General features: G+C 38.9%; 1 protein-coding gene across 6 annotated transcripts in view; it reads right to left on the bottom strand.

The window, feature by feature from the left end:
• Positions 1-12,317, bottom strand: part of PGAP1 (post-GPI attachment to proteins inositol deacylase 1) — a 40,145-nt gene extending 27,828 nt beyond the window's left edge. For 3 of the 6 annotated variants that reach the window (XM_057419947.1, XM_057419946.1, XM_057419945.1), the window contains exons 1-7: positions 12,139-12,317; positions 8,711-8,864; positions 5,111-5,286; positions 4,318-4,489; positions 3,088-3,248; positions 1,471-1,523; positions 1,230-1,296 (exon numbers count right to left, since the gene is read on the bottom strand). In XM_057419947.1, the coding sequence (XP_057275930.1) occupies positions 1,230-1,296; positions 1,471-1,523; positions 3,088-3,248; positions 4,318-4,489; positions 5,111-5,286; positions 8,711-8,864; positions 12,139-12,291 (936 nt within the window). In that variant the 5' untranslated portion in view covers positions 12,292-12,317. Of the gene's footprint in view, positions 1-1,229; positions 1,297-1,470; positions 1,524-3,087; positions 3,249-4,317; positions 4,490-5,110; positions 5,287-6,039; positions 6,193-8,710; positions 8,865-12,138 lie in introns of those variants that run through there. The other 3 variants (XM_057419950.1, XM_057419948.1, XM_057419949.1) reach the window with 3 other exon arrangements.
• Positions 12,318-12,501: the final 184 nt, after the last annotated feature.

The following is a 12,501-nucleotide window of genomic DNA, read 5'->3' on the forward strand; positions in this document are numbered from 1 at the left end:
ATTCACAAATCCAGCTTATAACATCACACCTTAACATTTCAAGCATCCAAACAGCTGCAGCGCTACAGTGGGATCTGCTTTTGTTTGGGGTTGTTTTATTTGTTTGTTTGTGGGTTTTTTGGGGGGGGTGGTATTCAAAATATAATTTCCAGGACTGATTTTTGCCTATTCACCTTTTCAGAATTGTGACATTACAACTGATTTCTGAAAAGTTTTACCTTCCAGTGCTCTGTCAGTCAACTCCAGAACAACTGTACCCCCTTTCTGTCTCTTTAAATCACATGTTAGAGTGGATACACCTAGTAAAATAGAGAAGTCAGCCTCAAATTGCCTCAAAAAGAACACCTGGAAGCCTTTCTCTTCTATGTCTGGGGCTCTGCTGTTACATATTTTCAACTTCTTGGACCTTAATTCCAATTTATGTTTAGTGCTTCATAACATCTCAGAAAGAATAGAGTATAATGGCAGATCTCTCCAACAGTTTTCAAAAGGTAAGATGCAGGGTATTTATTTAGAAAAGCAGTAAATAATGGTACCTGAAGGTAAACAGATATGCTAGTATTTTACTTGCATTCTATGCTCCATCCCTGGCAGTGTTCAAGGCCAGGTTGGACGAGGCCTTGGGTGATATGATTTAGCGTAAGGTGTCCCTGCCCATGGCAGGGGGTTTGGAACTAGATGATCTTAAGGTCCCTTCCAACCCTAATGTTTCTATGATTCTATGATTCTATTTTTGGAAATGCTATTTGCAGAAGAACACCACAAATGCATGCAGGCCAATATGACAACACCACATGGCGAGAATTATTATGTCCCAGTTAAACTATCACAGTTTTGCACCCTTTATAGTCAGAGAAGGTAACTTGAACACCCATTGAGAGGTCATTCAAAGCTACACAATAGCAAAATCTGTTTATCATGGTGCAAGGTCAACTAAACCTGCTGCATTATGGAAGAAAAGTGTAACCTATGCCCCAGCTATAAAGCATCAAACAGTCAATAATAAAAACTGAGTTAAACCTAGTTATTTCTGACACATTGGTGAAACAATGCAAAGCCACAGGATTTGTCAGTGACTGGTATAAAACAGCAATAATTTTCTCAGCATGACTCAAAATAATCAAAAAGGAGTTTTCTGTACAATAGGGTAATATTTGTCCTGATTAAGCATTCAGGAATGGAAGTAGAAAGTGTGATGGGGGAATACACAAGAGATCACGTGTACAAACCTGCCTTGTATTTTCATCTATGAGATCAAAAAAAGCTCTAATGGTAGCCAGGATCAATTCTTTGCACCTACAAGACAGAATAAGTAAGGTTAAATCCAGAAAGGAAATATCCAGGGGAATGAAAGTGGTCAGAAGAGACATTGCAGTAATATTATGCTGAAGTTAAATTATTGTATAATGTGATAACAGTAGAGAACAGAGGGATGGACAGACAGCTGATTAACCTTTGTTATTAGCTTACCACACTATGGAGAGATGGTCTGTTGAGGCCCAAGCTCTAGGCACAGCTGAGCTCTGTTTGGGGAAGGAAAGAAGTGCAGATTTTGTTAGTATTCAACATTTTAAAATTCTAAGCAAGCCTTTCCCCTCCCTATTTAAACATATTTGCATAATTACTAAAAAGAATAATGTTTATCTGAAGCATTTCAGGGACTTCAGTATAATACAATGACTTCTTCAGTCAAAAATCTTACGAGTGCTAAAGCAGTTGAAAACAACTTGTAATACAAAATGGCCAAGTTATCTATGTTACATAGCAAACACTACGGTGAAAGAGCAAATAATGGTGTGAAGGAAACTTACCAAAAATTTCTTTAAAGACAGTTTCTATGACTAATCTTACTATTTTAGTAAGTGATCCTGGCACACAAGATAGAAAGCTGCTGCTGAAAAATCAAGGGCATTCTCAACAGAAAGCAGCATCAGAACATCATGCAGAAAGAACTGGGCAGTTGGAAGCTATTCCTTTGTATAAGTGTATTGCATGTATTGCGTTTTAGGGACTAATAATATCAAAAATGCCTCCCATAAATAGAGCTCATCACCTAGTTGTACAACTTGATTCAAGTAAGCTATGAACTATTAACGCATTACATTTGGGAAGAAAAAAGGCAAACCAAAGCAACACCCAAACCAAACGAAAAATCACCAAAAAATCCCCAAGCCAAAAAACCCCAAACCAAACTCACACAAGAAAAAACTGGTACCACAACATGAGCAAGATCTCATGCAAAATTCTGGCACCAATACTCAATGAAAATCAAAGTAAAGCAGATGTAGGGAATGGATACTAGGACAAAGGGAATGCAGAGTTAATCTTAGCGTAGCAGGATCAGAGCTGAGGCTATTTACAGACAGCTTTCTGTACAACGGACAGGGAGGTAAACACCAAGGGTATGCAACTATTTTAGACAACATTTCAAGCTGATGTCAGAGCAAATGCAATTAAAAACTGCCTTTTGTGCAGTAAATGGAAGTTGGAAATTAAACATTTTCTCCCTGCTAGGGAGTGTTTTCCAGCTTCAGCCATGTAAGGAACAGGTTGATGGCAGGGGGGTGGAATGACAAACCTAACTACTTTAATTTTGGAAGGAGACAGATGCCTGCAAAAGCAGAAGACTGGACTTGATGATCCAGTACATCCTTTCTATTCCTCAGTACTTTGAAAAGCAATAAATAACAAAAAGAAGGCCCCAAACCAAAGCTCTCTTTTATAGCCAAACAGTTTACTTCTATACTGCACATCTGTTAGTCTCCATATACACATCTCTTGCAAAAATGCTGGAAAATGAAACCTGAGTTCTGGATCTGGACAGGTGCAAGAAGGTGGTGAGAAGAAACAGTACCAAGTGGTAGATAATTCAAATCAACCCCAGTACATATTCTTATTAGTGGACACTCATTTATGCTGCATCAACTAGTTCTGATTTTATAACCAACCATATACTACCTACTTTGGGGCTTTATATTTATCATATCCTGCACATATAGACTATAATTAGACACCAATACATGCATTACATAAATAACTATTTAACACAGCTCCATGCAAACCCCAAAAAGTAGTCTGCTTTTTTACCACAACAGATAAGGCACTGTCATGTTGACTCGATCTTGGTAGAAAAGCCAGTCCTGAACGAACTTGGTAATCTCTGAATCCTCCCGCCACAGAAAGGGTAGTTAAATTTCTTAACTCTTGGGCCTTTAGAATCCAATGATTGTTTACAGATGTATAAAAATCTATAAAATATATTAAAATAAATCACAATTTCCCCATAAGTCTATTTGATACACAAAAAAGCTATATAAATGTTTAACTAACAGTTTCTGTAAGTCCCCCCTAGAGGCATTCAAGCTCTGATTATCACTTTTGAGTCACATAAGGAAGGAAAATTATTATTTTAACCCCAAGGAGGTAGCAGTTATGAAAGGCAGATATGCTTACACTTTCTATGTCAGCTGAGCACATATATTGTTACAGTAGCAAGCCATAGATAAATTTGAAGGACAGCCACAGTCCAGAAAGAGTCAGCAAGGAAGAAGCACTGCATTGCAATCAATTGGAGGAGAATTAACATAAGCACAATAAATCAAATTCAGCAGCTGAAGATAATCCATTCCTCTCAGGTGCCACAGAGAATAATGAAAATAAATGTTTATTCCCTTTCCTTCACAAATTACCTAAACATCTACATGCAGCAGCACAATTATCACTGAGCACATTACATCAGCATAGTTTAGACAAATTTAGCTTTTCAAGAACTGTATAGTACCTGCATAATGACAATACTGTGGCACTTTTTTTATGCCACAGCTATTTAGGTGAGCAGAAAATACAATCCATCTTTTGTGTAAATATACTACATAAAATATATAGATAGATCTATATTTAATATTCTCACCCCCCAAACTTTGGGCATGACAAACATTAAATTCAGCAACTTCTACTGAAATCATGCTATTGAGGCAACTCAGTTGATAAAGAATGCCACTGGAGTCACGGTTTACAAAACAGAAAGAAAAAACATCAGTCACTGGAGAGCTTAGAAACTTAGTTACATACTCTGCAACTCAGTATAATTACAAATTATTGAGAGTTCCAGAAGCTCAAGTCCCCATAATCCATTTTGTATCACTTTACTTTCTCCCAGCATCCCAGCGCTCTCAACCAACCAGCTGAGTAACAAAGGAATAGATTACAGTAAACTAAACAGCACCTTTTGCTGTTGATCTGCAAGAATCCCATCTATTAATGCTTGAGATGTTCAACAAAGAAATACAATGTAATTAAATAACCTGCAATACTTACCAGTAAGATATCTGTCCAAAGGCATTACAGGTGCAACATGAGGTGTGGCTTGTGTAATAAGGAGGTTTATAAGTTCAGGCTTAAAATTCTTCAGAGTAAGCAATGCCCTTGCAACAAGACCACCCATGGAATGACCTACTATTACAACACTGCTCGGCGCAAATTCTCGATCCTTAAGCAAAGAGTAACACATCACAAACAGATTTGACACTGAACTATGGTGATACATTTTTTTGCAGCAATTCACTCATTCTCTCAAGGATAATATTAACTAGTATCAAACTGACGAGTTTACAAACTGAATACAAATTTATTTGCTGTCTCAAAAAAGCACACTTAACACACTTAACATGAAGTTTCCATCTCAAAAGGAAATATTATATAGCCTGTGCACACATAAGCAATTTAGGCTTATTTTAATTTCTGAAAGTCTTGGGAACATAGAATATCAAAGAACTTTCCTACAGAAAACTGCAAGGATCGTGATGCTGTATTAGTATTTTAATAAGCAAGGGAAAGATAACATCTCTGCTACAAAAAAAGCATACACTGCGCATAGAAGTATTTCTTTAGAAACACAATACAGACCCTAACCAAAGTTCTGGGGTTGTCACATGTATTAAAAATCTACTAAAGAACAGCAATTTTCTGTTGCATTATTATCACATTCAATTATCTATGCACATTGTAAAGTCTCCTTCCTTTATTCATCATTCAGTTTTCCGGCAGAAAAGGCAGCCAGAATTCCATTCCCAGATGCAAGTACATCATTCAGCATACATCACATACTTACCTTGTACAACTTAAGAATTACTTTTATGCATTCATGCACAAACTTGGTCTGTCGTTGCAGACTACCACCATACAATGCAACCAACTCCTCATTAAAGTTGACACTGAAGAAATTAAAATGGTACTTGAACTCAACATCTTCAGCTTTTCTAAGTGCAATGGAGCCAAGAGAACGTACTAGGAAAAGAAATCATATCAATCAGAATAGTCCAATACTCGCTGCTTAACACCATCATAGACAAACACACAAATATATCATCTATTAAGAGACAAATGTTATCTTAAAACACATTATTTATAAATAACTTGAGATGAAAGAGACATCTAAAAGCAAATAAACTCTTTTCCCATGTGCAGCCACACTTGTTTTACAAAAGCAGATTTGAAAATACAAATAATTAGATAAAAAGTATCAGCCAGTCACTGTCAGAACTGAACTGTAAAATGGGAACAGATATAATTATTTCCTATTCTTATAGGAATCCCTCTGATTTAAAAAAAAAAAAAGTAAACATATCTTAACAAGAGCTTACAGAAGAATGTGGAAAAGCAAAAACTTATCAGATGAAAAGAAAGTTTAAAATGAGTTACCAAGAGCTGCATGCTATGCTTATGGCAGTTAACCACTACCTTACCACTGACTACAGAGATATTTTAGATCAAAACAAAATTTATACAAGATCAAGGATTATGTTCTTCCACCTGAGCACTGCTTTTCTCATCTCATTTGCACCTTTCTTAGCATTGGTAGGACAAGAAGGTGAAATGAGCATTCTTGACTTCAACTCCAGAGGCACTGCTACTGCTAAACTTTTTTCAAATTCCCTTGAAGACTAAGACAATATTCCCGGATACCACTGAGATGTACAGATGATTGGAAAACCAAACCCTGCTTGATGTATAGAGGACTGGAAAACTAAACTTTCCCACCTGAAACCTTGAGGGAGAAAATATTAGGTTTACAAGTTCTTGCTTCTGACCCGTCTTCTCCATCTAACCCTGCCTGCTATTTAATACCGCCTTCTGAGTGCAGAATTGTCCCTGAGTTTCCATGGAGACATGGCAGGATGGGAACAGTAACAGCTGCAAATAAAAAACCATGATAGGGAAATAAGAAAATAAAAGAAAGTCCCCAAAAGCAAGTATATAAAATAACTAATAATGGCCAGAAAGGTCTGCCCAAATCTGGCACACAGAAGCAAGGTTATTCTAGAGTCCAATTGTTTCAGAGATCTGCAGGCTGCAGAATCCTCCTTCTTCAAAACATTTGCTGTAGAAAGCAATGTATAAAACAAATATCAGTGAATCTCAGGAAATGGGAAAATAATATTTTTGAAATATTTTGTATGTTCAAGAACCCAAACAGATTTCATGATATTATACATCTGATTCATGATCAATCATTTCACCAATTCTAACTATGGCTAATAAGAAATAAAATCACCTTCAAAATGGTTTGAAAAAGACAAAAAGCGTTTAAAAGATTAAATATCTTATCACGTATTTATACCTTGGAGATCATGGTAAAATGAACAAGAATATTGCCAAAGACCACAAGGCAAGTGTGTGACAGATTCCTAAATAGAACTGGGATCTTGGTTCTCCCAACCTCAGGCTCATTCCCAACAATTAAAACAGACAACCACCTTCTACTCCAAGTCTGAATTTTGTACATTTTAAAAGGTTCATTTTAAAGATGATGAATTAATATGTTTCAAAAGTGCCTGTAACATATCAAAACGTCCTGAAAGGAGGCTGTAGCAAGGTGGGTGTTGGTCTCTTCTCCCAGGTAACAAGCAATAGGACTAAGAAAATGGCCTTGAATCATGCCAGGGGAGGTTTAGACTGGATATTAGGAAAAAACTTCTTCACAGAAAGAGTTGTTAGCCACTGGAACAGGCTGTCCAGAGACTGACTACTCCTGGAGGTATTTCAGTGACTTATAGATGTGGTGCCTGGGGACATGGTGGATTGGCAGCATTAGGTTTATGTTTGGACTCAAGATTCTCAAAGGTCATTTCCAACCTAAATGAGTCCATGATTCTATGAAAATAATGATCCCAGGAAAGGTGGCAGCAGCAGCACTTCTCTCTTCAGTGCTCAGCAAATATTCACAGCTTTTAAGAAACTATGAAAAGAACAGCAGCAACACTTTCTTTGTTCATCCAGGTATCAGAATGAGAGCGTTATCCCACATTAAATTCTGAACAAAATATAAATTTTCATTAATTCCATAATAAAACAGAAATTATTCTGAGCCACTGATTAAGGCAGAAAAATTTATTTTAACAAAGATTTTGAAAAATACACATATGACTTATTGCCAGTCTCCCCAAAGCAATTTCTCAAAGTATTTAAATATTTGCCAATTCTATCCACACATTATATTCATAGCATGTAGCACTTCTACTCACCCAGTTTAGGTTTTTATTCAGATAGCTCCTTTTGATTCCTAACATGCCCTGAAAGTACCATTCTATTTCCTGCATAGTGATGTGCTGCCATGTTTACAGAGACAGCATTAATTCACAGATCTGCAATATTTTACGCACAACTACAAAAGTCCATATGGCATCCTTCATAATCGTTATGTTTGCAGTCTTCTTTGGATGCTGTTGTGCCTGCATGGGTTTGCTGAAAGTCTGAGTTGGTAAAATATTTTACTTTGTCATAAGCTAAGTGAGTGTGTTCCTAAAGAAAATAATTTTGCAAAATTTCCCTGAAATTAGCTAATTTAATCATCAAGCTTAGTGCAAATATGAGGAAGAATCATCACAGTAAGAATCAGGGTTTAGACTGCGGTGGTTTTCCCCATTCATACACATCAACTTTGCTAGGAGTGTCACTAAGAGTGTTACTGTTTCAGAGGCCATTTTAGAAAACAAAAATAACAGTCTGACAAAGCCAGTCTGGAAGGAATACCGTATACCTAAATAAACACTTAAACACAATACTTCTTGTTATCAAACTACTAATTTCTGTATTTACAATGAAAAATTAAAATGCTTTAAAACAATTACTTCTTTTCGTTTGGAGCACTGAAGTGTAATAGGGTATAACCTGAAAAACAACAGCAGGCTGTGTGTAAAGTAGGAAGGTGATGCTAAGGAAAAAACACCACTACATAAAGAAGCAGGAAATAATGAAGCTACAGGGCAAACCACAAGATAATGCCTATTTCAACAGCATGTAGTTACTCAACATCACAGATGGTACCTTGTTCAGTTTCTTCTAATCAAATTCAGGTCTTGTTTTATTTAGCATAACTGCTCTAAGCATGTTCAAATCAAAACCAACTAGATGTTTGTAAGCAAAATTATAGCAGGGGTGCCATAGTACAGCACAAACTCTACTGCTTCTGGCTTGCCAAAGTTAAAGTCTCACTCCAGAAAAATATTACAGCTCAAGTGTTTAACTGATTTCAAACCAAAAATAACCTATTTTGACTGCTTGAAATTAACCATCAACTAACTAGGATATCTACATCTTAACAGGACTGATCATCCTGACTTGGTATTATTTCAAATAGAAAACCTCTTGCCACTAATGCATCAATATGAGACCTCTTCATAAAATACCTGTAACTCAGCTAAACACTTACCCTGTTTGTAACTGCCAGCATTCCCAGGAAGAAAAAGAACCGGAATTCCTGTCAGTAGGAGATTTTTGTTTTCTTTGGCGTAGTTCCCTTCCCCATAGAGATACAGCTCATATGCTGGGTATCGTCTGGCTGTTTTCTTGGGTAGTTTTATTTTCTATTGCAAAAGTTAAAAAGAAAACAAATACCTCTTATTTTGTTGCCAACAAGAAAACAGTGTCTATCCAGTCATTTAAGTGATTTGGCTTATGTTTCATATATTGTTTTAAATTACAGTCTAAAGAATACAGAATGAAAACTGGGGTTTGCTTTTAAAAAAAAAAAAAGTATTTTAAGTAGGTATTACTGTGCATAATGACTTGCTGCAGTTATTTATTTTAAACAGCTATTGACTTTGCCTGGCTTTGAAACAAACTACAAATAATGTGTTTCTGTATCTTTTAAAGATGCACATTCACAAAGTAAATCCAGGGGGAATTCCAGGTGGAAAGCACGTCCAAACCTAATTACTTCTCCCAGGACATTAGAATTTGGGACCAGAAACTGGGGCATGTGAGCTAACCTAATGCACGTGAACAGGTCTGGAATCATTTCCAATACCATGTAACTCCAAACAAGGATGTGCCACTGTGCCTGCTACCAAAGATAAATCTTGAGAATAGGGGTGCGTAGGCGACTGTCAGATGACAACTCTTATGTCAGGGTAAATTACAGATGTGGTACGAGCTCCCTTAGATGATTTGAGTCAGTTTTGTGGCCTAGTGACAACCACCTGATTTTGTAACAACTCAATTGGTTATTTGGAACCTCTTCTTATGATGTTTGATATATATATATTTAAAATGCATACTTTACAATATATATAAAAATATTTTTATAATATTATGTAACATAACAAAATACTCAGAGAGCATGCTTAATTCCTTCATTGTGAACAAAAAATGCTAAGCTTTTCTCAGAGCTTATGTCTTCAGATCATCCTTTCAACGTTCTTTCCCTTTTCTACATCATCTCGCCTTTGCAACTTCACTGACCTCACTGTCCCTTTCTCATTCCTTTCTACTGTTCCTTTTTCAACAGCTTTCAAAATTATGTGAAGAAAAAGAACCACAAAACCAATTTTAAATTAATCAGTTTCCATCACTAAACTAAATGCTATCAAGATACATTTATATGACTTCCTGGCAGATCAAATCAACTGCTCTTCCACAGTATCTTCCTGGTTCATTCTCTTCTAAAAAACTTTTACAGAACATACAATTAACGAGCTCCACTTCTTCAGGTCGGTGTTGAAAGCTAAAATCTACACAACCCATGAGAATTGTATCACCAAAATACTGGGGAGGGGAGGTGTCAGTAAACTGAAGGAAACTGCAGAACTCTGAAGGAAAAGAGAAGTTCATGTTCCATAACAGTGGTTTTAAATTCCAAATTCCCACGTCATTCCTTATATAATTGGTTTTAATGAGCTACAGTAACTTTTTACAATGTCAATGTAGGCTTCATTTTTCATCCTGGTTCCTAGAGAAATTAGGCTTAGATGAAAAAGTCCTCATTACTAACTTCCAAATCTCTTACCAAACGTAGCTGAAAAGGACAAGGGTAGCCTAAACTCAAACGCTGCAATTCAACCACTCACACAATAAAAGATGGTTAAACTTATTTCATCACTTAGTATTAGCTTGACTGCGAGCCAAGCCACACTGTTAGACACAAAAGAATTGAAACTTTCAATGTTTAATTGCTCAAATAGCTGTTTTGCAATGTGATACCCAATCTGGAAGGGAAAACAGGTACTTTTCACCTTAAATTCCTACTATTGAGATACAATACAGCCAGCTGTGACTTATATTTCCTGCACGGAATTACCGCTTGCCCTTGCATCTCCTACCAGCACAGTGCTTTACCTAAAGATGCTTAGAATTTATGCCCCAATATAAGGAGTATACACAAAAGAAGTGTGGCAGCAGATAAGAATTTCAGGCAACCACCAATAACATAACACAGATTTTGCTAGTAACTTTCTGCTGGTTGGCTTCAGACTGAAACTGAAACAGGTTTTGGCTGCAAGATCTGAGAACTTACCACATAGTATTTAAGTATTTACAGCCGCTTAACCAATTCTGCCCTACAGCACTGACAAAACCCTTATAGCTATTCCAAGGGTCTCTTTTGTAGGCTAACATGACTGTGTCAAGGTTAACAAATAAAGGTTAATAGACCCAAAAATTAACTGTCTGTTTCATGACAAATTTAGGTAGTAAGGCTTTGCTTTAAGATCTTCTTTACTGTTCAAGCCAGCTTGCAGCCTATTTCAGAACAGAATATTATTTAGAATAATTAGATTATGTCCTATATAATGCTAAATGAATGTCTGACAGCCACGAAATTATGCTTTGGGATGCTTCTCATAGGGCAGAAAATCCTGTACTAAGAACTACTGTTAAAAAAGATGAATTGCTTTTCGACAACTACATGCAGTATTAGCAGTGAGCCTACATACACTCACACACATCCTCCCCCTCTTAAACCCTAACACTGTGTCTGCAAAACAAGAGTTCCATCAGCAGTCTTCTCTCTCAGGCTGATCCGACGTTTTCAGAGGTTTTTAAAAGGCTTCAGTAGCGAAGTGAGAGGAACTTCAGAGAGATTTACACGTTCTCCCATACATCATAGGGTGTGCCATCTACGAAGTGCTCACTGAGAAAACTTTGTGCTGCTGTTCACCAGCTTGAGAAATACCCTCATATTTGCATCTCAGTGATTCACCAGTGGTTGCTTCACTGTTCCAAAGTCACAAAAAGGACCAGGAAGTACAAGACTGCCTCCCGGTCAGCGACAGCTCTGTGAGTGCTGTCAGGGACCTGGCCCTGCCTCTCCCCCTTTGCCAAACCTTGTATGAGCTTTTGACTGCTTTTACCAGGACTACAGGTAGCTGCGGGCATTTACAGGCTAGAAAAGCGGAAGCTTTTCTATTCGTTTTCTGTTATACAGGTGGCGGTACGAAACACGTCGGTTACTTCACAGGCATACCACCGCTTCTCCCTGCTGTACCTATCCAAGGTGCACCCGTACAGCAGGCAGCCAAGACAGCGCTTTCTGCCAAACACGCCGACCCCTCAAACGAGCCACTGCTATTTGTGCCCCATTTACAGCTCTGCAGAGGCCGCCTCAGCAACTTGGTAGCCCCCCGAGTTCGGGGAGCAGCCGCGGCCGGGCGCGTTGAGGGCTGTTCCTCGCCCTGAGCTGCAGCAGAGCAGTAGAAGCCAGCCTCGGGAGGGCTGCGCCTCACACAGGCGGCTCCCGGCCGCAGCGAGGCGGGAGGCGACGCCCCAGGGTTCGCGGGGCCGCCCAGCGGCAGGACCCCGGCAGCGGCAGGAGCTCCCACCTGTTCTAGCACCGCCCGCTCCCTCAGCGCCGCCCTCACTCACCAGGTACTCGGGGTATTCGTACATGTAGGTCATGCTGCACCGGTTCTCCTCGTAGACCAACAGCACGTCCCGCACCCCCAGCAGCACCAGCGCTGCCAGTGCCCCGTAGAAGAGCGCTGCCAACGCTGGCAGTCGGCGCCCCGCCCGCCCCATGGCGCCCCGCCGCGCTGAGGTGAGGAGAGGAGAGGAGAGGAGCCCTCCTCCCCACGCGGGCTGTCCGCGCACACAGGCACGGCAGGGAACGTCCGCCATGTCACGGCAGCCATCACGGGGAGGTCAGGAGACTACAGGCTTCCCCCATCCAGTAGCTTGCGGGGGGACGGCGTGTCCGCCATGATAGGGAGGTCGAGTGATCGTACTGCT

The sequence above is a fragment of the Pezoporus wallicus genome, unplaced genomic scaffold, assembly GCF_028554395.1.
Source record: "Pezoporus wallicus isolate ANWC-B61680 ecotype Strahan unplaced genomic scaffold, APGP_CSIRO_Pwel_v1 contig_4710, whole genome shotgun sequence".
Taxonomy (NCBI): Eukaryota; Metazoa; Chordata; class Aves; order Psittaciformes; family Psittacidae; genus Pezoporus; species Pezoporus wallicus.